The 27885-nt window shown below is 44.1% G+C and overlaps 1 protein-coding gene across 1 annotated transcript in view; it reads right to left on the bottom strand.

Moving 5' to 3' along the window:
- TRIM33 (tripartite motif containing 33) overlaps positions 1 to 27281 on the bottom strand; it is a 35185-nt gene extending 7904 nt beyond the window's left edge. The window contains exons 1-15 of the mRNA XM_017821427.1: positions 26855 to 27281; positions 15784 to 15902; positions 14731 to 14878; positions 12453 to 12585; positions 10959 to 11075; positions 9973 to 10087; positions 8746 to 8892; positions 7723 to 7840; positions 6242 to 6489; positions 5853 to 6017; positions 4850 to 5050; positions 2991 to 3123; positions 1850 to 1913; positions 1391 to 1550; positions 106 to 452 (exon numbers count right to left, since the gene is read on the bottom strand). Of these exons, the coding sequence (XP_017676916.1) occupies positions 106 to 452; positions 1391 to 1550; positions 1850 to 1913; positions 2991 to 3123; positions 4850 to 5050; positions 5853 to 6017; positions 6242 to 6489; positions 7723 to 7840; positions 8746 to 8892; positions 9973 to 10087; positions 10959 to 11075; positions 12453 to 12585; positions 14731 to 14878; positions 15784 to 15902; positions 26855 to 27281 (2642 nt within the window). The remainder of the gene's footprint in view (positions 1 to 105; positions 453 to 1390; positions 1551 to 1849; positions 1914 to 2990; positions 3124 to 4849; positions 5051 to 5852; positions 6018 to 6241; positions 6490 to 7722; positions 7841 to 8745; positions 8893 to 9972; positions 10088 to 10958; positions 11076 to 12452; positions 12586 to 14730; positions 14879 to 15783; positions 15903 to 26854) is intronic.
- Positions 27282 to 27885: the final 604 nt, after the last annotated feature.

Below are 27885 nucleotides of genomic sequence, written 5' to 3'. Positions count from 1 at the left end.
CTGGGCACACTCTGGCTCCTGTTCAGCCTCCTGTCCATCCCCACTCCCAGCTCCCTTCCTGCCTGGCCTCTGCCCAGGTCCTCCGGGCTGACGGCGATCCCGTACCTGGGGAAGCTGAGGAGTGTTGGTACGTGACAGGTGAGGTGGAACACCTTGGGGCACTTCTCACAGCACAGCAGGTCCCCCCCGTTCTGGCACACAGCACACCAGTCCTCGTTGGGGTCGTCGTCCTTGTTGTTCCCCTCTCCCCCGGCGCGGGCCGAGCGGTGCATGAGGCTGCGCACGGGGGACTTGCCGTTCACCAGCCCGTGCCCTGACTGCTTGCAGCTCTCGCTCAGATCTGCTGGTTCCGTCTTCACGTGGTTTTCCAGGCTCCCCAACGCTTCTAATTCGCTTTCCAGGTGCAAGGTGGTGGATAGTGGTGGTGTCAAGCTGCTCTCAGGGCTGCTGAGCTGAAACGAGAAGCGGGAGAGAGGCAATTTTAGAAGGGAATCTTCCCTCATGTGCTGGAATTCAAAAGCCATCCACTGTTTAAAGGTACTACACTCATATCCCAAAATAAGTGGGAAAGTATTATGAAGAGCTGAGGTGCACATAATATTGAAAGCTACTTTTTCACGAGTCCTTCCTTTCAAGAACACACTCATTTCTCCTGATATACAACATGATAAACCTTCAGGCCAAATACACTGATCACAGAATCATAGAATCAGCCAAGTTGGAAGGGACCTCCGAGATCATCAAGTCCAACCCTTGATCCAACACCACCATGGTTCCCAGCCCATGGCACTGATGCCACATCCAGTTTTATCTTAAAAACCTCCAGGGATGGAGAATCCACCACTGCCCTGGGCAGCCCATTCCAATGGCTGAGCACCCTCTCTGGAAAGAATTTCTCCCTAAATGATCTTTCCTTTAATGATCATTCATTAAAAACTAACTTTCACTGACATTAGGAAAACTCCTCCAATCCACCACCCTGCTCCAAGAACACAATCCCATTAAATCAAGCATAGCTGGGAAACACCGAAAAATATTCTCTTGGATGAATATTTTATTTATGCTCTGGCATAAGAACTTTTGACTGATTGGGAGATTTCTGAATGTAATTACATATGGGTGAATATCCAGGAACTACTATTAGTAGGTGACTTATAGCTTTTATTAACTAAGGATTAAAAGCAGCAAACACACCACACTGTGGGTATTTAATAGCTAAAGATAAAATTTACATGACAGACTACCCTGTGCCTGGCAGAGCACTGCCAGGGAGAAAACACCTCTCAGAATGAGGGTTATGAGTAGAATTGCCTTTTTTTTTCTTTATTTCCAAATTCTTAAACATGCTGCTAGGACAACCATGACATATTGTTACATAAACTAACTTTACCATGCAAGCACTCCTCCTGCCATCCTCTGTTTTCTCCTGTTTTACTGTTCCTGAGAAGCTGCAGATCTCTTCCTCTGTGCCTGGCTCTTGCTTTACTTTCACTTGGTCAGCCTTGAAGTTAACACCAGTTTTCTCAGCAGTTCTGCCCGAGGAGCCACAGCTAGAAAGACACCAGCACATAAATAAGAGGAAAAATCATCGGGGCAAAGAAATTTAGGTAACTGTTTCCCAAATGAAAGGCAAAGCACGTCAGAACATTTACAAAAGCTCGAGTTTACAGCAGAGAATCACAGTGAAGGGAAAAAAAATAAAAAATATAAATCTCCATGTAAGCATTCTTCCATTTTTGAGTCATAATTATATTGAAGCCCTATTAATCCACTGCTAATTCTTTTTTTTTTTTGAATTCTTCATGTCTGAATTTTCAGCCTGGCAGTGTTAATGTGACACATCACTCACCTTCCTCTGCTCCCTGTGCTGGAGGTACTGGGTGGCCTCACTGGAGTGTGGGAGTTGGATAAACCTGCAAAGAAGCAGCACAGAAGTTGACTTGGTACAAGTTTACATTCTGCAGTACAATGACTAGTGTTGAGTAACACCAGAAATGCTGCTAAAATATCCTAATCTAATAAGTCACCTAAGTCAGCTGTTCTTTGTCATTTGATCAGATCAAATTAAATAAAAAAAAGACAACACATGGTTGGTAAGAGACCCAGTAATTATTTCAGCTAATCCAAACAGTGCTAAAGCCTTCAGCCCACCATGTCCTCAAATTTTATGCTCTGATAAAGTCAAAAAAGCAAACTCTGAATGGTTTGCATGCAAGTTTTGAGAAACACTGTAAGTCCCACTGCTGCACCCCTTCATCCACAGCATCTTGGAGAGAAGACCAAGAGGAACATATATGAAATCCCAGAGTGGTTTGGGAACTTAAAGCTCATCCAGTCCCACCCCTGCCATGGGCAGGGACACCTTCCACTAGCCCAGGTTGCTCCAAGCCCTGTCCAACCTGGCCTTGGACACTTCCAGGGATGGGGCAGCCACAGCTTCTCTGGGCAACCTGTGCCAGGGCCTCCCCACCCTCACAGGGAAAAACTTCTTCCTAGTGACTGAAATCATCTTCTTTCTAATAGGAATGGACATTTCCAATATTTAAATAACTCAGCCTTGGGTACTGGTGACTTAATTTGTTCACATCCATAATGAAATCTCTACCATTAACTGGTTATACTCAGAATGACCCTGCTCAAATGATTGTTGGGTGTATTTCTGTGACTAAGCTATTCTACAAACTTACTTCCCAAACCTCAGAATGGTCCAGCCAGTCATCATTTGGGGACAATAACTGAACTATGTCCTCTGATGCACAAAAAACCCCAATTGTGGTAACACAGGACAAAAACATTATCTCTATATGTATCTGGAATACTTCACTCATGGGCTGGCAGTTTGTTACTATAAAAACTTTTCTGAAGGAGGGTAAAATTTAAATTTCCAAGAGAATCTATTTCTGAGCAAAATAAATTTTAAATAAATTTGGTAAAAAATGGTAAGCAATTGTTTTCAACTTAAATATCACAAATACCCATCACACATTTACCTGATGACCCTGGAGACAGAGCTGAAGGTCCTGGGGAGGGATTCATGGTACTCGTGGGCTGTGGGGGAAGGTGGCTGCCTGTAATGTATCTGCTTAGCAGGTTATCTAAACTATTTGAACCAGCATCTTCAAGCTAAGAAGAAAAAAACAAAAATCTGAATCAGAGAGGTCTAATTCGAGTTGAACATCTTTAAACAGTGATCAGCATCTTTATGGGAATTGTTCCCTCTCCCTTCAAGGATTTGGGACACCAGCAAACATTTTCATCAGTTTTATACAGAGATGAGGCTTTCAAATAAGAAATTTAAAGTCAGATTTTTCAAAGGCTCCTAAATCAGAGTTCTTCCAGTATGGTCCCAGGCTGCACTCACTCCAGGTCATTCCAAACTTTCTGGTTCCCAGATGCTCAGTGTTACTCACACACATGGTGTTAGTCATGAACTACCAGATCAGTGATGTTGCAAGAGTTATTCCACAATCAAGGGAAACCATGAGTTTGTCCTTAATGTGATGGGAAATCTCCCTCCCATTCACTTTTCACACAGATTTCAGTATCTGTTAAACCCAAAGAAACAGGGACCCTACTGCTGTAACTGCTTAAAGCCATTACCTGCAAGACAGCATAACTGCAAATAACGTTTGAAACACACTGTATTCAAGTTTTAATGACTGCAAGCAGCTTGAAGGACTAACAGCTCCCTATCCACTAAATCCAACTAAAATCCACAACAACTATTGCATGAACAGGTATAAAAAAAGAGCATCTGAACAGAATTCTGCATTTTCAGTGCACCTGGAAGCTGCATGTGAATGTTCTGGACTATCCCACTGACAACTATTTCTAACTTGGTGTCTCCTGAACTTCACACATGGACAGATGAATTAGGCACAGCCACTCACACTTGTGTTTTGTTCTAATGAGTAAGCAAAGCCTCAGCACCACAGATCACTGAGATGTGATTCTTTTTTTTCCTCCTATTCTCACACTCTATAGATTAAATGTCAGAGTTGCTGTTGGTATTACACCAGACCATCTGCTTGGCTGGAATTTAGGTTTTGTTTCCTGTACAATGACCAGATCTCCTGTGCTTTATATGGGCATTTCAATGTACACATCTCAAGATGAAGACTCTTCTCCCTGGCCTCCCAAACACTCCTGCAGAAAACACATTACTTTTACTTTCTTTGCCTCCACATGTACATTAAATTATTCTTTTGACCTCTCCAAATGGGCTCCACTTCAAAATCTACCTCAGCTCGTGTCCCCTCTCTGTGGGGCAGTGGGACACCTTCCCTCTGTGCTTCCTGCCTCTGCTACCTTTAGGAATATCACAGAGAAGCTCCAGGCAATTTTAACCCTGAATAAATCACCATTCAGGACACTCAAAATATGTAACTATTCAACTATTCTAGTGATATCTTCCATAACTATTCAACTATTCTAGTGATATCTTCCATAACTATTCAACTATTCTAGTGATATCTTAACTGTTCAACTGTTCTACTGATATCTTCCACAACTATTTAACTATTGTAGTGGTATTTTCCACAACTATTTTAGTGATATCCTTCCCACAGGATGGTCTTGTGGAAGAAAGGAAATTAACACTTGGGATTATTTAAAGTCTCAATTTTACTATCTGACACACATTAAATACTGATTAATCTACAGGTTAACAGGTGGAGCAGCTCAACCCTATATGGAGAAAAGAGCCCAAGTGAAGGGCTGAAGATTTTAATTTAAATTTTAAATGACAACTGTATCATTCCACAGACGCACACTGGTATCCAAACGAAAAAAATACATGGAAAGGGAAGCAGATCATTCCAGTGCTAAGTACCTGGTGAGCACCACTGACCTGGATGGGTGGGATATCTGGCAGGGAAGGCAGGTTCTCTGGGTTTGTCACGGAGGGGATGAGCTCGATGGCCGACACGGACGGACTCGTGGGCCCCCTGTTTGCACTGGCCATGGTTGCTGTGGTGGGGCTGGTGGGGTTTATTGTGGTGTTGTGCACAGAAACCACTGGAAAAGGCCCAGCATGCCCAGGGTTCGAGTGCTGCAGGGAGAGAGCAGAGAGCAGGGCTGTGTTACAGACAGGGCAGGCACTGCAGGGACACTGCAGCACATGCACTGTGTGACAGACCTCAACCAAAACCACACCAACTCCCCTCTATCACCGTCACCTGGCAGCACTGAATGCAAAGCAACTGCTGTTTCTCTTCACTTGGAAAGCAAAATACACCTTATGTGCCTAGACATTTAAATATACAGCACATCTTCCACCAAAACATTTTCTTTTTCTTTTTTTTTAAGGCAATTACTTCCTCCAAAGACAACTTTAGAGTTCATACATCGCTCTATAAATTTTAAGAAAAAAGCGACTGTTTCAAGTAATATAAACTCACTTTTGATTTTTTTAGTCACATTAACATTCATCATCAATAATTTTTATTCTTAATGGCATACAGAGCTCTGCATCATGCTTCAGGTTTGAATTTAAAACCACTTTAGAATTTAGTTCAATAAAAACCCCTCGACTACACCACTTTGAGCTTCGCTATTCCTCAGCATTCTCTACGGAAACCCAAAAGCTGAATGTCACTGAAAAGTGCCAAAGGAAACGTTCTGCTTCCCAGAACTAAAAATGCAGTACAAATATTACATTTCATTTTTAAGGTTTCAGCACCAAATGTCACCTGGCAGTACAGAAATGTCACCGTGCAATGGCAGAGCATATCAATGTGTGCGGCTGGGAGTTACAGGGGTGACAGAGAAAACACATTTACAGCTGGAGGTACCATCTACTGGAATGAAAGTCTGGCACAATGGCACAAATGAAGCGTGTACACAGGATATACTTGTCTTTGAAGGTGAGGTTGCATCATGGAGTATTGAGGTCCATTGTGGCGTGGGATTCCTGGTATACGAGCAGCATTCTGAGCCATTCTCATCTGATGTGCTTGGAAAGCCCCACAGTTCATGTTACCCCTCTGCATGGTCTGCATGCTGATCAACCTGGGAGGCTGCAAGGGTTTGTGTTTTTTAAAATTTTTGCTTTCAACAGGGAGAAAAGAAGCCAATCTCTTCCCACAGTAGTAGGATTACGAGTAACATAACATCAAGCAAAGCCAAGAGCCATCACATTAAAGGATGTCAAATTTCAAAAGATTTTAGTTTATAAACTGCTTTCTAACTTTATATTTGACAGGGCAATTTTGAGCGAAATAACAACATAAAAGACACTTACCTGCTGCTGGAGGACTTGTTGGCTGCTCTGCCTGGGCACGGATGGAGATGATGGCTGTGCCATCCTCATCTGCTGCAGTTGCTGGTGTTTTTGGGCATAAACTTGCTGCTGCATGTGCTGGAGTCGAAGCTGTGCAAGATTGATCTGTCCTGGAGCTTTACTGATGTGGTTTGTTGCTGGAGGGGTTTGCCCAACCACTACATTAGGAGTGTAACTAGGGGCTGGTTTATTTTCAATGACAAGGTTACCTAAACAAAACCAACCAAAAAAAAAGGAAACACTTAAAACTCCATCATCACCCAAAGGCTGATAAATGCAGAACATTCAGATGTTTCTACTGCAGTTTCCTCAGTGGCAGTAAAAAAGCAATTCAAGCTTGAAATTTCCTTTTTAAGTCTCTATAACCACACGTGACAGAAACAAAACGAGAACTCAGACTACAAGAAGAAATTGCAAAATTAAAAACGTGATTTGTGAGGAAAGAGTGAAAGAACTGGAACTGCATAGTCTTAAGAGCCAAGACAGGTAGAGATGACTGCTCTGTGTTCACCACAAAAAAGATGAGAAAAAAATTTTTTGAGCATAAAGTTTCTATATCTAAGGAAGCAAAGCCTGGGAAGAGATATTTGGGTGACAGTGAAGAGTGTCCCACAACTGAGGGACTAAGAACAGGTTACATAAACACGACATAAAACTGCTACAAGCAAGCCCTGCCTTCCTAAAATGTGGTGGACCATGTTACCTCTCTAAAGGGAAAAGGCAAAAATGTTATTTTTGACTTAACATGTACTCCTTGGGATCTGCATGCCCCATTTTATAGAGTTTCCTGTTTCCTTCTCTGCCTGCCCTGGGGAATGAACCTCCTTGACTGAAGACAGGAACACCACAACCTGGATAGTGGACTCAGAGCAAGCAGCAAGTACACACAAAAGCTGGTATTTTTATCTGGTTTTCTACTGCAGTTTTACCCAACAGAGAAGTTCACAGGCAGGTGCTAACAGGTCTCACCTCCCTCTTCTCTCATTCAAAACCTGTGCTTTACAAAGTCTAAGTGATTATATTTCAATATACTGGAACTGGCACAGGTTGCCCAGAGAAGTTGTGGCTGCCCCATCCCTGGAAGTGTCCAAGGCCAGGTTGGACAGGGCTTGGAGCAACCTGGGGTAGTGGAAGGTGTCCCTGCCCAAGGCAGGGGGTGGGATGAGATGAGTTTTAAGGTCCCTCCCAATCCAAACCATTCCAGGATTAGGGCCATTCCTAGAACCATTCCCAGTGGTTCCCAAAACCCTTTGAGAAAGCTTTGCTACTAGAAAGAACAGAGCAGAAAGAGAGGATCATCAGGACTGGATGGGTTATGTCAAGAGTTTTGGTCTCCTGCATTAACAGATGTATTGCACTCCAACTCACCCATGCTGGATGAACACCCCCAACTCAAGTAAGTTTTTCAAGTAACACAGAACAAACACACACAGTTTTCTCACCTAAATTGACAACATTCTTGGCCCAGAAGGTGGGGTCACAATGGAAACGTATTGCTCCGTTGGCAGCTGGGACGGGATCACAACGGGCCTTCAAAATGTGCCGTAACTGGAATGTTATCTGATGGAAAGCAAAAACACACTGTTGGTGACAAAGAAATAAAGACAGAGAAGTAAGAAGCGTGCTTTTGCCTAGAGAGTTTAGGCTGTGAAACACCAACAAGGACTGGCAACAGCAAGTTTGGTTCACAGCCTGGAAAGTTCTCAATTCACCAGGAAAATCATCCACTGTACAACTCACTTTTTACTCCGAGGATTAAAGAGCAGCACTGTTACATCATAATAGTAATGCAATGACTCAAGTGAAACACTGAGGTGTCTTTACAGAGCTTGACCCCATTCCTTCTACAGTAATACCCCTAAATCCTTAATTCACAAATGAAAAGTGGTGTTCAAGTTGGGAAATCTATCCCATTGTTACAGAAGGGGGGTTTTAGTTTATTAAATGACACATGAACAACTCATTGCCTCTTCCTTGGATATGATCTAGTGAAGCTGCAACAATACTTAGAAATTTTTTTGACTAATCATTCTCTGAACTGTACAGTCCAGTCTGCACAGCCACACAAGGAGTGGCTGAGGTCACCTGGTCTGTTCATCTGGAGAAGAGGAGCCCGAGGTCAGAGCTCATCAGGGTCTTGAGCTTCCTCGTGAGGGGCAGTTCCAATCTCTGCTCTCTGTGACTATTGACAGGTCTCGAGGGAATGGCTGGAGCTGGGTCAGGAGAGGTTTAGGTTGGATATTAGGAAAAGGTCCTTCCCCCAGAGGGTGGTGGGGCACTGAACAGGCTCCCCAGGGCAGTGGTCACAGCCCCAAGGCTGCAGAGCTCCAGGAGCATTTGGACAACGCTCTCAGGAACAGGGTGAGATTTTGTGGCGTCCTGTGCAGGGCCAGGGGTGGAGTGGATGATCCTGTGATCCCTTCCAGCTCAGGAGATCCCAGAGGACAGTCAGAGGGTGCCCTCACCAGCCGTTTGCTGTAGAGCAGAGCGGTGCTGCTGCCGCTCGCGATCGCCCAGTTCGTGAAGTTCATCACGTGCTTCACTTGTCGGGACAGACCAGTGATGTCATTCTGCTGCTGTATTAACTTCATCTGTCTCTCCTTTGTTACATTCTACAAAGAAACAAAAACTTCATTACAACGGGGGGGTTTCAGGTTCAGGAGGAAAATGCAAACGGCTATTCCAGTTCTTGGAGCAAAAGGAAAATGTCCCAAGCAACGCAGCTCTTACTAATGCTCACTCTCAGAGTGCTGGAACCATCAATAATTCTCTAATATTCCCTTCCACCATTCTTCCCAGAGGTATCAAAGTGCAGGGATGACTGTGGGCTCAGAGAAGAGCCTCTGCTTTATCCCAGAAAATTATCAACAAATAAAACAAGACCAGTTTCTCCCTCGATTTCTTCCAAGGCACAGCAACACAGCAAAGAACTGAGGGAGCAATTTTCTAGCTTGTAACAAACATTAAGCAATCAAGAAAAGCCAAAATTCATGTAATTTTAAATTATTTCTTTTACTCATGATCAAATTATTTTTTTTCTTCCAGGAATATTCCATTTCCTTGCCACATAATTGTTCTTTAACCAGAAAAAAATCTATTGTAATTCACTTGATCTTAAATTTTTCATCATGGCAGACTGGCCATATGCAATTAACTATCTTCTTATGATGGATTTCCTCTCAGACAAAGGAAGTAATAATAAGTTTTATTAAAATCCATGAAAATATAAGTCAGAATATAAATATTATTCAGGATGTGCTATCTGGAAAGGATGCCTGAAGTCTTTGTCTCCTTTATTCCAATCTCTGTAACTTTAAATACCAGCTTTACACCTTCATGTAAAAATACATAAGACTGCTGTGTCTATTCTTACATGAACCTTAAAAAACCTATTTGAGGAAAAGGTTACATTACACACACCTTAGAGTTACACAATAATACAGAAATATGGCAAAGAGAACATGAAAAGAAGATTTTCACACACTCCTGTACAAAGAGCCTGATTTTGAATATGAGGCACAGACACTAAAGGAGCCACAAGCTCTTATGAAAGGATAAACAAGAGATTTAACTCCAACACACTACTCAGAGGCAATATTAGTATTACAACACCTGCAGTCACACCAAACAAACTGTTTTCAAGTTTAAGAGGGGACTGGAAACTGAATATTCCTTGTTCTCTTAAACTGTACCTCGAGGTGCTGTAAGAGAGATTTTCCCTTTTTATTGATTTCATTGATGAGGGTGAATATTGCCACTTTGATTTCCTGTTCCACTCGTTTGTTCGTTTCATTTACTTCTTTTATCCTAATTTAAAAAATAAAAAAAAAAGAGAGAGAGAAATGTATGGTCATACAGGACTTCCACAGAAATCAGCACATAAAAATTTCAATTTTCATTGCTTCCATCATCATACATTTGCCTCTGTCATATGTTCTCCTTCCCTTACACTTTTTTCTAATGTCCATGGTACCACAAGGAGTTAAAAATTTGCATCAGAACTTCTCCTTAAAGCTGTGGTCCTTCTACCCTTGTACTTTCCACCTCCAGATGATGTGTCATTTTGCAAATGACCTGAAAGTTGCAGAAGGCTCAGAAAACCACCGAGAATCACAGTGGAATTCCCTGAGCTGCAGCACAACCACGTCACCAAAGTGGGTGAAAAGCCAGCAGAGATCACGTGCCCTGTCTCTATATTCACTGTTTAACATGACGTTGAATTTAAGCAAACCCTGGAAATCTTAAGTTAAGCTGCCTAAAAAACCTCAAACAAAACCCCACAAACAACCACAATTTCCTATTCAAAGTCAAACCAAGTTTTGGTACACAGTTATCAGAGGCATTCATCTGAAACATAAAAATATTGCAATATTTCAACCCTTCTGTCCCCTAGAGCTGACTGAAGCAGAAACCATAAGATGGGTTTCCTTGCCTTTTTTGTTCTCCCCCCAAAGTGTAATAAATGTGTCACATCTCTGGTTCTACTCAAAGTTGCCACAGAAGACACAACCTTTGATATTTGTTTCTTTTAACAACTTGTAGAGGAAAACAAACATTATGAAAATTAAGTCCAATATAACTAAAGACACAGAATCAACTCAAATGTGTTATTCCAATCCCATCACTCATCTTGCTGTGATTCAGGCAAAGTAACAGTTAATCCTTTTGAGGAACTTACCTATTCTGAACTTGGGCAGCTGCAAAATTTACATAATTCTTCTTCTCAAGAAGTTTGGCCAAAAGATTTTCAATTGCACCCTTCTGGTTCTGAAAAGCTTCTTCCAGAAACTGGTACCTTTTGAACACGCAAGAGAAGACACCAATTACCAAGGCTGAAACCAAGGCTTCCCAATTCAGGTGTAAAACTGTAACATTTTCAAAAAACATGACAAAACACACAGAAAAATCAGACTCTGCATATGCTGATCAGCGTGAAAAATGTTTAAGTGCTGATAAAATCCTTCTCTGGTGTCCATAAAACTGAACCCCTGTGGGAAACAACAATTCCAACCACACAGGGATGCACTGCATCATTTCCCAGGATAGCAGGCTATGGAACAGCAGCTCAAGGAGATACCAGGAACCTCAGTTTGCTGAGGAAAGTGCACTGATCACTTAAACACACGTTAAAGGATCACATAAACAGGTAAGAAGAACAAGATCCATCTGTTAATCCATTAGCAACATGCACAGAACAGATGCAAAGAAACCACCTAGAACAAGTTAGTGAACATATCCCAGAAAATCACACTTTGTGACAAGGGTGTCTTCCAGGATATTTAGGATCAAGCCTGTGAAAGAACAGAGCAGGAACATTTCAGGTTGTTAATATTTTAGTAATACTAATTTCAAAAGTAAAAGTTCTCCACAGGCTGCTGTAGCAGCCTGAGAATAATCAACTACTCTGGGAAAAACAACACTAAATTCAGTGTTGCACCTTTACAGAGAAGAGTCACTTGTAGCCTGACTAGAAAAAGCAGTGGTGCAGTGGCTGATAAATACATATTTATCTCTAGATTCTTTATTATAACACTGACAAATACTTGTTCAGACATTCAAACAACTATAGGACAGAGCTCCTAAAGAGCAGGAAGTTTTACTGTATCTTAAGAGGTTCCAACTTTTTGGGGCAGCAAAGAGCCAGACTCAGCATTTCTTTTCATCTGGAATGAGGCAACAACTTTCAACCAACTAAAAGCAAACCATTTTTCCCCTCTGTAATAAAAGAATATATTCATCTATGAGGGGGAAATTTAGACTTTCCTTTACGAAATTCCCCTACACTGAAAGACTACTGCACAATAAAATATGCCCTTTCAGAAAATGACCTCACCCATGACTCACTGCTGCTTCTTTACAGCACCAGGTGCTCAGGGCTGCAGGAATTTCCATTCAAGTCCTGAACAGAGTGACAGCACTGGGAAAGTTCACACCTTAACCACACCACATCTCCTCAGCCCCTGTTGTTTTGAATCTGATCTTAAGAGACTTGACAAAGCTCAACCAGCTGATCACTTCAAGTCCCACTCCACACATTTTCCACTGCAAGTGATCACTTCAGTCCAACAAAGAGGAAATGCAACAGTATTTATGACACAGCTGGTTTCCATCAATGCCATTCCACCCTCTGGGACAGCACAGCACAGGAATTAAGACATGGGAATATCTGTACCTGTGTTCTTTGTGCTCCAGTAACTGACAGTCTCTGCACGTCAGCCTGTCACAGGTTTCACAGAAAAGCTTTAACTGCTCTTGTTTGTGCACAGGACAGAAAACAGGACGTTGACCAGATGCTCCCACGGCCTCTGTTTTTAAAAATAAACCATTTGTGTATTTTAAAATAAAATCTGGACAATCTGAAGGGCAAAACAACTAAATTCCAAGCTAAGTAACAACCACGAACGTACACAGACAACTCCAGACCTGTTCTCACCCTAAAATTACTGTGAATACATTAGGACTTTTGAGGTCTTTTCCAACCTTAAAGATTTCATGATTTACAGTGCCAGTGGTTTATAGCTGCTTCCACTTTATTCAAGGAGAAGAAGGAATTCCTCTCCCAAGCACCCAAAAGAATGTAAAAATGCACCTGTAAGAATGTAAAACTGCACACAAACACCAGGTGTACATGTGGTTAAAGATTTAATTCCATGTGATTTCAGCTCTGGCACGCTCAAGGATGGATCAAACTCTCAAATCTTTATGCTGGCAAACACCCATATGTTTTCTAAGTTATCCCTTCAAAACCTTTAGACACCCCATTAAGTCAAACACAACCAAGAGGTAACTGCAAAGCAAACACTGTCTGTCAGGAGTTACTTAAGCCCCACCTAAACTGCTTAAATTTTCCACTTCAGCAAATAACAATGTCCAAAAATAGTTCTGAGTTTACTAAAAAGTGCTGCACGGTTTTCTAAAGATATTTTTGAGCTTGGCAAAGAGGAAAGCAGCCCTGGGAAGATGCAGCAGGTAGGGTTTAAAACATGGATGTCTCCCTCGGTCTCCAATGTTTCTGAAGCTTGTTATATCATGCAAATTATTGTGAAGAAAGAGAGCTGATGAATCTACGACTGACACTCATTAAGAAAAATTTAAAGTCTCCAGGGCACATCTTTGAGTCTAAGAAGAATAAAAGAATAACGACCAGCCCTTCCACACAACCACGATAAATAGAATTTCTGATGGAAAGTTTATTTTATTGGAAGTCATTTTTCAGCACCTTCCCAGTCAGGTTATCAAAGGGAAAGCTGAGCTATAATATCACCTTAAGAGTCACAATTTAGCACTCCTTGGAAAAACATCAGTAATTCTTTGCCTGGCCCTGTACTTTGATTTAATTTAAGGGCTTCTCATCTAGAGATTTAATAAATTTAAGCTTAAATGGGTAATATTTCCTTTAAAAAAATTATTCATTAAGACATACAGAGAAACCTCTCCAAAAGTGAAGTTTATTTGCTAGAGCAAGGGAAATAAGTTCCTTGTCTAAAAGAACTAAGCTCAACAGCAAAGTTTTTAACTATTAATATGATTTTGACAAGTGTTGGCAGAAAGAAAAGCAGTGTTTGCTCCTGTGAAAGGATACAAAAAATAATCATGAAGATCTTAATTCATTTTAAATGGAGAGAGAACAAAGTCAAAAGATCTCTCTTCCTCAATATGATCATTCCTCATATACATCCAGATTAGGGAGAACATACAGATCTTTGAATCAGAACTTTTAACCCATTTACAAATCAAATTTTCTAAGCTAAAATCCAGATACCCTAGACCTGTTTTGAGAACATTTTCTACATTCCCTCAACAGGCTACGAGTTATATATAATCAAACAATTATTTAAGAATTAACTTCTAATAAAGCTGGATATCTAAACAAATCCTACACACACTTCATATGTTAAATTTTCCTTCCTGAGAGATTAAACCTAAAATAAACTCAAATTCCACATTTACTCAGCAATATCAATACAACAGTATCATACTGAATGTGACTCTAAGCTTATCTGTATATACTTGTCTACTGGGAGAACTATAATTGCTCCTTAGAACAAAATACAGCAAAACATGTAATTTAATTTCCTTGCCAATGGATGGGATTATCAATATGTCAGCGCTCTCCAGATTCCAACCCTTTCATTTAGTTACTTGTTCTACTAAACAGGATTATTAAGAATGGATCTAAATCCTTTCCAAAGGCTGCACTCTCTTGGCTTCTACACTGAAAAGCATTTTGTCCATTGGACATGAAACTGTACAAAGTATGAACGAATAACTCAGTTAAAAATTTAGGTTTTAGAGCTACTAATTTTGCACTGGTAAACTTCTCCCAAATCCTTGGGGAAAGCCACAGAGAGCTGGTTGTTAGCTAAATCCTCTTCCCTCTCTTTTATCACATGGGGCAAAGAGAAAACACTGTTAATATGGGCAGGACAAAGTGAAAGCCAAACACTCACCTGAAGACACATCCTCTTTTTTCCTGATCATGTGATCTTTAGTGAACTTGACTCGCTGGTGAGCTTCTATGCAGGTCTTGCACAGCCATTCCCCACACTCCACACAGAACCCAACGGCACTGGCGTTGTCCTCACAGCTCGTGCACACCTGTGGAGGGACACAGTCACTGGGCTCTGCAGAGGGACCTGGACAGGTTGGAGAGTTGGGCTGATTCCAGTGGGATGAGATTCAACCAGGCCAAGGGCCGGGTCCTGCACTTTGGTCACAACAACCCCCGGCAGCTCCAGGCTGGGCCAGAGGGGCTGGAGAGCAGCCAGGCAGGAAGGGAGCTGGGAGTGGGGATGGACAGGGAGCTGAACATGAGCCAGAGTGTGCCCAGGGGGACAAGAAGGCCAATGGATCCTGGCCTGGCTCAGGAACAGGGTGGCCAACAGGTCCAAGGAAGTGATTCTGCCCCTGGACTCAGCACTGGTGAGGCCACCCCTGGAGTGCTGTGTCCAGTTCTGGGCCCTCAGCTCAGGAAGGACATGGAGGGGCTGGAGCAGGTCCAGAGAAGAGCAACGAGGCTGGGGAAGGGACTGGAGCACAAGTGCTGTGAGGAGAGGCTGAGGGAGCTGGGGCTGTTCAGCCTGAAGAAGAGGAGGCTCAGGGGAGACCTCCTCACTCTCTGCAACTCCCTGACAGGAGGGGGGAGCCAGGGGGGGTTGGTCTCTTTTCCCAGGCAACTCTCAGCAAGACAAGAGGGCTGGGTCTTGAGCTGTGCCAGGGGAGGGGTAGGTTGGATATTAGGAAGAATTTCTTTGCAGAGAGGGTGATCAGCCATTGGAATGGGCTGCCCAGGGAAGTGGGGGATTCTCCGTCCCTGGAGGTTTTTAAGAAGAGACTGGATGTGGCATCAGTGCCATGGGCTGGGAACCACGGCGGGGTTGGATCAAGGGTTGGACTTGATGATCTCAGAGGTCCCTTCCAACCTGACTGATTCTATGATTGTCCTGGGAAGCACTAACAGGCACAGAAATAAAATGGGAATCTGGGGCAAGGCCAGTCCTTACCTGCTCTGATTTCTCATCAGAGCTGCTCGGGGTCTCCGAGGTGTCCTTCACAAAGTAGTTGTCCACCAGGTCTATCTGCCGGCACTCCTGGCGGCAGATCGGGCACCGGATCACCCCCACTGCAACACAGGAGCACAGCTCAGAACAGGGACAGCAACAGGCACGGAGCAAAGGGGACAAACAAACACAAAACCCCTCAGACTGATCCTTTCACCTGAGTAAACGAACAGATTTCACCCCCAAAAAACACCCCCCAACAAAACCCACACCCCTCTTCAGGAAAGGACCCCTCACCCAGAATGAAGCTGTGATGATTCTGACATCATACTCAATTTTTCCTACTTATTTCTTCCCCCCAAAAGTGCACGTTTTCAGCCATTTGTTCTCCCCAAGCAAATATTTCATTTAGATTGCAAAACTAACACTTGTTAATTATTTGTTATAACAGTCTGTGGTCCACCCCATCTCAACAGGGGTGTGCCCAGAGACTGGGGTGACTTAGTGATGCTCCTGAAAAGGCCATGGCAGTTTGTGTCCCAGTGTTCTCCCAGATATGACAGAGGAAGATTTCTAATAAAATCTATTTCCATGAGGTCAGGGAGGCAGATGCAGTAATAAAATTCCACTACCTTGCTTTGTTATCCTCTGTGATCACTAAATTAGTTTTATGTCCTCAGCAGAGCTGCAAAAAAGTTACTACATGAACCAAACTGATATTTAAAGATGTCTATGAACAACCTACATGAAGGTTTGAAAACCTATTTATCACTAAGGTAATGGTTTGTACTTTCTTCACAGAAGTGTCATTTGATCTTAAATCAAATTCCTATACAATTTATTGAGAATATAACTCTCAAGGAGAAGCTTTTCAAGCCATTGGGTACTTTTATACACTGAAACACCCGAAACAACTTTGAGAAGTGTAATTAAATGACACTCAACTCCTTTGTGGGTATTCAATTAGGACAGCAGGACTTATTTCAGAGAGATTAATTACATTAGTAGTGAAGTAGCATTCATTTCTTCAAGTGCTAAAATTAATGATGGCTTCAGAACACAGGAGATTCACTGCAGAGCAACAATAATCCAACTAAAAATTCCCTGTCTCATCAAACCAAACACATCTCAAGAGCAGGGTGTGAAAAATAACCAGTACTGCAGCACCTACGTGTACAAAAGCTTTCACATACACAATGAAGAAGAACCTTGAGGGTTTTTTACTACTGAGAGACAAAATCTTTTAGGAAATACTGGATGAAAGCCATCTAGGAGCTGATGTATATATACTTACGGAACAAAAATTTCAGATATTGACCATTAAAACTGCTCCATCTAAACCAGATCACAACTAAACATTATTTTAGTGCTGTCTTGGGTCAAAGACACGAAATATTGTAAGAAAACAACAAAACAGAACAAGCCCAAGATCTATAATCTTCACACAACAACAAGTCAAATTCCACAGATGCAAAGCTCTTCCTGTAAGGCAAGTTTTGGGTTTAAAGTAGACAAATTAATGAGAGATGGAATAAAATCAAGCCTTTTGATACAACTGACAGTCCACGGGCTGGATTCTGACCATGGGTAATTCCACCTTGCCCACTGCTTCTGTCAGGGAGGACACAAGGAATGGGAAGTCCCAGATCCTGCTCTCACAGTCAAACACCCAATTCTGGCACCTCCACATTCAAACACAAGTCACACACAAGGTGCCCCCCGTGTTCTGCACATACCTCAAAAGAAACAAGGCCTTGTCACTCTCATTTAGCACATTACACTTCTTTTTCACATCTCAACATCCATTATTTCCGACAGGAGCTTGCCAATAATATATGAGCCACTAAACATCTCATATCCTGGTCTTTTAATCTAATATAAAACAAATTACTGCAGCACCATTTGTACTAGAAACTGAACTGCAGCACTGAAAAGATACAGATGTGGCTGATTTTGTGAGGGGAGAGGGAAAAGTAGACAAAATCATGCTGAAATAATACTGACATAAAAGAATAAAATCCTTAGTTGTCAAAACTTGAGATAATTTACAAGCTAACAAAGTTTATTGTAAGATTTAGTAAGAATGTGTTTTAGGACAAACTAAGGGTCAAATGTTTATATAACCTATGAGAAAAACAAGGTTTCACTACCAGTTTCGATTAAAAAAATTCTTATGTAAGAAAACAAAAGTAAAGGTTAAAGTCTCATCCTTTTATATCATCCTTTTTATACCCCGGCAGAACTTACTACATTGTTTTTCTGCATCAAACAAATCAAACACATTAGTCCTGGTACACACATTTCCACTGTAACTCTGCTTCCCAAAAAGCCACGTAACCCCTTCCAAGGAACACATCAGCACACAGCAAAGCTACTGGTAAAAGATCAATTTTTTTTTTCCTAAATTACAGTTGAATTAGAATTAGACACATTCATATAAATTATGAAGGTCAGACTAATTTATGATCTCCCCCCAGTCCTAATTATTACCATCAAGATTTCCAATGTCCTCCCAGATGTTTCATATTCCTTTGAAGCCACAAATCGATGCTCCAGAGGTCAAGAGCAGCACTGGAGCGAAGAGCTGAGAAAAGGGAAGTTTTCTTTCAGGAAGTTCTGACCACACCACGTGAAACTCTGCACTGGGGGTCTAAAACAATTCTGCACAGCAGTTCCTCTCTCACTTACACTGTTACCAAAATACTGCCCTCAGCATTAACTGCAGGAACACAGTTATACATCAGGTGCTGAAAAAAGAACAATAAAGCACCCCCTGAACTTCACCAGGTGCTCCTGTGAATATCAACACTTCCATGAAGAGATCCAAGAACAATCATCCTTTGGACCTAAGAGGGCACAGGAAATGATGAACCACTTTACAGGAGCTGCAGGTAACAGGAGTGGGTTTCCAAGCTCCTTACACTGTATTTAATAGGACTGACATTGCTGGGTTTTCCACTTGTTTCTGTCACACACCTCACGATGGTGTGTCAGACCTGTAACAGCCATGAGCACAAATATTTATTACCTCCCTTCCACAGCACTCCACATACACAGCTCTGTGTACCAAATTTTGCCCTCCCTGCCATTCCCAGTGGCACTGTGGGAAATAAACCACATCCTGTTCCCAGTTCATGAGGCGGTTCAGAACGAGCTCTGCTTCTTCTCAGACAATTTGCTCCAGAACAGCAAAAATATTTGCAAACACACATGTCTCCTATCCCCCGTCTGCTGCTACAAACACAACACACAGTCTAAATGGAGTTTCCTAAAGCTGATTTAAGTGAGAAGCAGGAAGAGCTTCTTACCTGGAACTTTGGATTGAGAGTCCAGCAGGCAGGAAAACCCTGCCTTGCATTGCCAACCCCACTCAGGGTTCTCACATCATGAGCCATTCCCTCCCTACCAGAGCTCCCACAGCCTGGAATAAGGGAGAAAAGACTCCCAGATTCCTTGGAAGACTCATATGGAGTCTCCTGACAGGGTCAGACAGAGCCATTCACCTGGGACGCTCTTTTGAGCTGAAAACCAACACAAAGGAGAAGGGTTTTGTCAGAGCAAAGAGATGCAAGTACCCAAATTTTCCTACCCATGTTGCACCGTTAGTTATACAACTGCTACACTCACATCTCCTTACATTGCACATCAGATCCTCTTATTTGTCAAAGCCTTTAAGAACACTAATGAGAGTAGCATCTCTGTAATCCTTTTAACTGCTTATGATTTCGATAAAGCACGCTAAACTAGACCACAGACATCAAAGGATGGCAGAGAGCACGAAACTGAAGTAATTTGAGGATAAAAGGTAGTTTTGTTTCCATGAAAACAGAAAGGCTGCTAAAAAACCCTGCATCATAATCCAGCAGCAAATCACAATGGGACACTGCAAAGAACTCCAGATTTCAGATGGAAGATGCTTTTGATCTACCGCTCCCAACTCGAGCTGCAACACAAACACTCTTATTAACTGCAACTCATAACTCTGAGAATATCTTGTACATATTTATGTTTAAAATTCCTCAAGGCTAACTATGCTCCTCTGGGGGCTATTTGCATGCAGCTCAAAACAGGTAGTTTTTTCAACAGGTTTCATCTTGAACTAGTTTCAGTAGGAAAATTATTCAGAACCTGCTCAGAATTCATTTCTCCAGGCTGACACATTAATCCCAACTACACTAAAATACTCCCAAATTTTAAGGATGCTTGAGAGCTACAGAGATGGAAGGGGAAAGATTGATTCTCTGCACTTCCAGCCTTGTAGGATCAAACCAGAGGCACTCTGCAGAGAAAGCTCACACCGAGTCTTTGGCTGCTGTACCCACTTCCAGCTCGATATTCAGGAATTCAGGCCCTGGCACTTTTAACCTCAGTTGAAATGTGCCCCCAGTCCATCTTTGTTGGGCAAAACACATTCTGCCCAGTCAGAAACTGTGTGTTCAACTCATACCCACTACTACTGCTCAAGAAAGAAACTGGAACTTTCTGACTCTTCTTTGCTCCCCACTCGCCCTTCTAGAATTTCCTCAGATATTCCAGGAACCAGCTCTATAACAACAAGGCTTCCTGAGCCACTAAGAATTAATGTTTCCCCACCAAACACAGGTACTACCATCCTCTGAATCAGGTTTTCTAGTTTTTATTCACAGACACTAAAGAAGCTGCCTGGGAACTTCCAGCCCTGGGGTTAGAGAAAGGGGAGGTGGGATGGAAAGGGAACACACAAGGAGCCATGGAAACTTATCTACTGGCTACAAACACCACAGGAGCTACAGCAAAATCAGAAGTTCCACACTGAGGGATCCACATTCACTTGTTGACTTCAAGCTGACTTCAGTCAACTTAAAATAAACACATCACAGCCCAACCAAACACCACTTAAACCTAAGAGAGAACAAAAAGCAATAATGGAAAGTAAAGGCACTGAAGTTTTAGCTCCAAGAGAGTTATTGATCTGAATGAGGATCATATGGATGTGATGAGATTATGGATCTGAATGGGGGAGGGCATGGAATCCACACAGAGTAGGTGACACAGGGATAAGACACTGCAAAAATCACTTTGCACCTCAGTAGCACCCACTGCTCCCCACTGGATCCCCTCCATCACTGAGATATCACAGAGAGACTTTCCAGCAGTTCACATTTATACATTAAAAATTTATTCAAATATTGAACCCAAACACTTGCATTCCTAAATATCTCCACTTACATACTAAAATTCCTATTTTCACAAGATCCAACTCCTTCAACATCAGCTCTGGACAGTAACACAAAAACCTTTATCAATTCTTTAGCTGCTTCGTAACATCCAGGAGCATAAAAAAGTAACTTTGACCTCATCTAATACCCTAAAATCCAATGTTTAAAGTATGTTCTGGACAGCAAGTTGAACAGGAGCCAACAGCACATCCTTCAGCACAACAGCCCCACGTGTCCCAGGCTGCAGGGGCAGGGCATCCATCCTTCCCCTTGCTCAGCACCCTGGATGCAACCCCGGGATACTGGGCCAGTACAGGACTCCCCAGTACAGGACAGACTGACAAACTGGGGCAGGGCCAGCACTAGTGACCAAAATGATCAGGGCTGGAGCACAACATACACGAGGAGAGCCCTCAGCACTGAGCACCTGAGGACAGGGAGGCAGAGCAGGCTCTTCACAGGGGTGCTCCACAAAAGCACTGACAGTACAAGCAGGAACAAGGCAAACCTTGCTTTAGGGTAATAAATCCTTCCCATGTCCCAAGGAGGATGGTCAAACACTGCAGCAGAGGCTCCTTGTGCCACTGCCACCCCAGCACAGCCCCCACACACCCGGACAAGGCTCCCTGAGGATCCTCCTCTCACCAGACCGGCTCTGAGCAGGAGGTGGAGCCGGACACACCTGGCTCTACCACCTCACTTGTCTCAAAGAAATGGCTTAACAACACTCTGGAAACACATGAGACATCAATTAGCACAAGCCTAAAACTCTGCCACATCACCCACTGACAATTAAGTCACCAATCTTCCACAATCCCAATCCTGTTGACAGAAGCTATTTTAGACATCTGGTCTCACACACAGGTTTGTTTTGGGTTGCACTGTGTCAGGCTGATTCCACACACAAAGTGCCCATGTGAATATGAGATAATTAAAGTCCTGTCAGATGTTTACATTATTACAACGATGATAAAACTTCCCAGTTCAGGAAATATTTGCAAACACTCTTGCAATTTAATAACTCCAGTTTCCGTCTGAAGTTCAAACTTGGCACATTATCAGCCCTCTCAGGAATGATTCTCTGCCAGGTCTCATTTATTGGGTGAGAACACCAATAATAGTTACTCCACGTGCATAATATTTACTTCTCTCAGCACTGCAAGGGTCCAGCAGTTTCTGCACAGCCATACATCAAACCCCTGCTCTAATTCAGTGATTAGACCTTGAAATAACCCCTCACAGGTCAAGGCAGTGACACAATCGGATTGAAACCCGTCAGAACAAAAATACATTAAAAAAAAAATTAACTGCTTTCAAGGTCCACTTCTAACTCAGCACTTTTTTTTGAACAATCCTTGTTTAAATCACAACTGTACAACACATTACATTTAATAAGAAAACACAATTTATAGCAATCACAGATATTAATTCTTACAAAAATAAAACATGCCTAAATGTTCTCAGACAGAAATATCTTAAAATACACTATTAATTTAGACTGAAATTTAAGTTTCACAATAAGATTTTCAGGAAGCCCAGAATACAAACTGACCATTTTTCAGGACTCCTGCTGGGCTCCAGCATATCTTCACAACCCTCACTTATTAACAGAGGAGAAAACTAAAGATTCAAGAGAGTTCAAGTGATTGTTCCAACCCACTTGGTGCAGAGAGGCGAAGTTTGCCTCGGTCCAACAACGCAGAGAGGAGTTAAGTTTGAAAATTCCTGGCACAAACAAAGCCAGATGTTGGATTCCAAAACAATAATTCAACTTTATTTTCTAAAACAAAAAGAGAGGAGGGAAAGAAGAGAAATAGAAAAGTAGGAAAAGCCAAGAGAAATTGCTAGAAGCACAGAAAAGGGGTTCCCACCACCATGGGCTCAGTGCTGGCTTGTAGGGTCTGTCCTTGGTGGTGGGCTCCAACCCTGGAGACAGATCCTTGTCTTCCATCCCCGGTATCCTCTCAGGCTCCTGGATCTCTCATCCCCATCCATCTTCTTCTCTGCTCTTCCCTCGTGATCTCTTGTGCTCTGATCTCCCACTGCACCGTCCTGGGCACTTGAACAGTGGTTTAATTACATCCACAGTAGGCTCAGGGCTGCTCTGTTTGCATCCAACAAAATTCACCTGCTAGACCTGACTTGGGAGGGCCAGGTGAGCTGAAGCCCTTACCATGTAACAGTTTTTAAATTAAACCCACTCTTTTTAATTAAACAACTTGTCTTTTTGCAACTTGTCTTTAGCAGTTTTCAATTAAAGCAACTTGCCTTTCGCAACTTCTCAATTAAAGGTTTTTGCTTCAAGTCTGAGGCAATGGCGAAGCCCAGATTGCTTTCCACCAGTTCTTTTAAGTGATAAGTACTCACATCCACTGGAATTAAGATACTGCATTTACACAGCTTAAAAAGTCTGCTTGATGCAGGAATTTTCATTATTCTTCTAGACTGAAAATACAGTAACTACCACCAAACTCAATGGCACATGCTCATACACATCAGACCATTTATGTCCCCCTTTCACAGTAAATTAAAAACAGTTACTGCATAACTTAAGATGTGATTAATACACAAACACTGAGTTTAAGAGTTGAATTCAGCATATCCAACTAATTTATGGTACTACACATCACAGCACTCACTAGTAAACACGTTGTTCCTCAGTTTCCACACACAACCAACTGTGGATGTTTCCCCCTGGCTCTCTGAAAGCATCTTGCAACTCCTGTTTAGCTTTTCAGCCCAATGAAAACTGTGACATTCCCAAGGAGCTGGGAGAGCCCCACGTTCTCTGTACTGAGATAATCTTCTTAAGAGAGATTGTAAATATCTCAGCCAGGCAGTGAAACCACAAAACAACGTATCTTCCAGGAGCAGGAGCAGCAGTGGGTGCAGGAAAAGTTGTTTTACAGTATCTGTAACTCTTAACTTAGAAATAAGCATTTTTCAGAATACTGGGATACAAATACAAGAAGGCATTTTTCCTCATAACCTATTCAGTCTGAAACTAAGAGTCCAGGTGGACAGGTGAAACACCAGGCATTAAGAAATCATCTATCCACCAAATAAAATTCACATTCCAATGACCAATTAAGACATTAAACTGAATATGAGATGCTACTTTTTATGTTGAACAAACAGCATAAAAGAATATATATGTCGAAAATACATAAACCAGGAAACTTCTATTTTTTTCCCCAACAAATATGCAAACAAGAGCAAAACCAATTCTTTCACCAGTGCAACAGATATGAACCAACCTGCAGCAGTTAAGTGTAACTTGCTTCAGGTATAGCTACAGGTACCACTTCTCATTAACTCTTCCTCCAAGAAAAGCACCTGCTCGTGGTGAGGGAGACCAGGGAAGCAGCAGAAGTGGAAGTAACACTTGGTGACTACCAGAACAGGGAAGGAACCTGCATGACTAAGCACTGTGGTACTTCTCTGTAGGCTGAGAATGTCCATTTTCTATCTGATTTACTGGTAACTGTCCCATGTGCCACACTGATTCCACTCACAAGGTGCAGAGAGAACTGTCCACAAAACTGTGTTTGCTGGTCCGTGGCCGGTTCTTTCCTGCCCTGCTGGCCAATTCCTGTGTTCAGGCAGGCTCAGGTACCACTGCAGATGGATCACACACGTCCTTACCACAGCGCTCTCCCAGACCCTACACAGAATCCCAGAATAGCTGGGGTTGGAAAGGAGCTCTGGAGAACACCCAGCCCATCCCCCTGCCAAGGCCGGGTCACCTGGAGCAGGTGACACAGGACCTTGTCCGGGTTGGTTTGGAATGTCTCCAGAGAGGGAGAGTCCACACCTCCCTGGGCAGCTGTTCCAGTGCTCTGCCACCTCCATGGAAAAAAGTTCTTCCTCATTTTGAGGTGGAACTTGTGTTTAAGTTTATGGCCATTGCTCCTCGTCCTGTCACTGAAAAGAGTCTGGCACCATCCTCTGACACCCCTGGAGATATTTCTGTGCATTCATGAGATCCCCTCTCAGTCTCCTCCAGACTAACCAGGCCCAGCTCCCGCGGTCTCTCCTCAAAACAGAGATGCTCCAGAGCCCACATCTTAATCACATGATCTAAAACTTTTTGCTGCAGCAACCCAAAGATGAACTCTTCCTACACCAAAGCACACCAACAAGCACTCCTAAAACATGTACTACAAGAAGTGATATTCCAGTCTATATACAGTGCAGGAGCTACACCTCGTGTTGTTCCCACACCTGTGTCCTACAGTGGGACCTGGATAATCCTGTATTTGCTAAGAAAATAGACCCAGCTTCCCAAGTTCTGTGTCTTCCACTGGCATATCACTTCCCTGTGAGGGTGGGGAGGCCCTGGCACAGGTTGCCCAGAGAAGCTGTGGCTGCCCCATCCCTGGAAGTGTCCAAGGCCAGGTTAGACAGGGCTTGGAGCAACCTGGGATAGTGGAAGGTGTCCCTGCCCATGGCAGAGGGTGGGACAAAATGAGCTTTAAGGTCCTTTCCAACCCAAACCATTCTGGGATTCTGTGATATAATGCAAAATCTGGAACTTAAAAAGATGGATCACAGGACCACCTCAGTACTCTAGAGAGTGTATTTACAAACTATATTTAATACATTATCTTTTTAAAACTAATGAATTTTCTAAGAGCACTTCCTAGATGAACTTCTGAACAGTTTGGATGAACAAATCACTACCAAGCCAGGTTTTAATTCCTTCACTGTGCAACACAGGATACACCTGAGTCCAAAGATGTCACCAAACAAGGTCTCTCTGACCAGAGGGTCCAATTAAGACCTGTAAAACCACTTACCAAGGCCCTAAATTGGTCTGTACACCACAGCACGTGAGTCACCCCATCTACAGCTCCAGAAGCTTTTCAATTCCATCCCTGAATGTATAATATATTAAAAAAAAAAATAAAACTCAAGCTGTGGTTTTGATAGGAACACCTGGAAGGAGCAGGGTACTCTTCTTTCCTGGCACAAGTTGGGCACGTACAGAGCAACTCAAGTGACAAACAGCACTGCAAGGTTTTATCTCAGTCAAAGCAAAGCAGGTGCAGTGGACACACAATTCCCACCTAGGCAGGTAGTTTGCACTTAATTAGATATGCTTTACCCCAGTGCTATAGAACTGAGGCTGCCCAGTCCCTCCCTGAGAGCCAAAACAGAACAGTCTGGGTTGCAAGGAGCCTTTAAAGCTCATCCAGTCCGATCCCCCTGGAACGAGCAGGGATCTTCAACAGGTTGCTCAAAGCCTGGTCCAGCCTGACCCTGAATGATTCCAGGATAGAGGCATCCACCACCTCTCTGGGCAACCTGTACCAGTGCTTTAACACCCTCGTTGTAAAAAACTTCTTCCTTAAATCTAATCTAAACCGATCCTCCTTCAGTTTAAAACCACTACCCCCTGTCCTGTCACAACAGTCCCTGATAAGAAGTCTGTCCCCATCTTTCTTATAGTACTCGTTACAGTAGTCTTACACAGCACCCCTTTAGGTACTACAGGGCTGTAATAACGTGTCCCCGGAGCCTTCTCTCCTCCAGGGTGAACAACCCCAATTCTCCAGCCTTTCCTCACAGCAGAGCTGCTCCATCCCTCTGATCATCCTGGTTCCTCCTCTGGGCCCTGTCCAACAGCTCCATTCCTTCCACGTGTGTTGAAAACCCACGGAACGCGACTCACACTCTGGATCCCAGCAACCTCCCAACTTCCAGCGGCCGCTCGCAAACACGGAACACCCCCCGAGCAGCACCGGGGCACCGGCAGCTCCTGCGGCCGCGGACGGACCTGCCCGCGCGGGGACCGGGAAAACCCCGCGCTCCTTCCCGGGACAACCCGCTGCCGGCGGGGCGCTCCCCGCAGGGAAAGCCCCCACGGTGCTCACCTTGCTGCACGTCGCCGTTGGCCCCGCCGGGCACGGGCACGCTGAGCTGGCGCTCGGGCTCGGGCAGGCAGCGGCGGCAGAAGGAGTGCAGGCAGGGCAGCAGCTTGGGCTCTGCCTCCCGCCGGCTCTGCAGGCTCTGCGCGCACACGGCGCACGTGTCGAGCAGCGAGAACGGCCCCGGCGCCGCGGGCGTCAGCGGCGGCACCGGGCTGGGGCCGGGCCCCGCCGCCGCGCCGGGCCCCGCCGCCGCCTCTGCCTCGGCCTCGCCGGCGCCGCGCTCGGCCGCGGCCGCGCCGGGGCTGTCGCGCTCCTCGGGCGGCGCGGCGGCGGACGGGGAGGCGCAGGGCGGGTCCAGGCCGCCGCCGCCGCCCGGCGCGGCCTCGGCGGCCGCGTCCCCTCCGCCGCCGCCTCCTTTGTTTTCCGCCATGTTTCCTCCTTTGAACCCGACCCCGCTCCGCGCACGCTCCGCGTCACCGCGCGCCGCCGCCGCGCACGCGCGCCCCCCTCCGCGCGCTCCCGCGGCAGCGGCGACGCGGAGGCGGGGAGGTGGCCGGTGACGTCACGAGGGGCGGGCACAGCACCCCACGGGCTGAGACGCCATTGGGCGGTGGGGTTGGTCTCGCAGCCAATCGGCGAAGGGGGGCGGGGCCAGCAGAGGAAGGGCCGCGCCCACAGGGAACGCCCCCGGGAGAGCGCGAACAGGGATAGGGAACGATGGACCGGGATAGGGGATAATGGACCGGGATAGGGAACAGAGCACCGGGATGGGGAACGATGGACCGAGATAGGGAACAGAGCCCCAGGATGGGGAACGATGGACCGGGATAGGGGATAATGGACCGGGATAGGGAACAGAGCACCGGGATGGGGAATGATGGACCGGGATAGGGAACAGAGCACCAGGATGGGGAATGATGGACCAGGATAGGGGATAATGGACCGGGATAGGGAACAGAGCACCGGGATGGGGAACGATGGACCGAGATAGGGAACAGAGCCCCAGGATGGGGAACGATGGACCGGGATAGGGG

Source organism: Lepidothrix coronata, unplaced genomic scaffold, assembly GCF_001604755.1.
Source record: "Lepidothrix coronata isolate B3197 unplaced genomic scaffold, Lepidothrix_coronata-1.0 Scaffold90, whole genome shotgun sequence".
Taxonomy (NCBI): Eukaryota; Metazoa; Chordata; class Aves; order Passeriformes; family Pipridae; genus Lepidothrix; species Lepidothrix coronata.
This window is presented reverse-complemented; position numbering and strand designations above follow the sequence as displayed.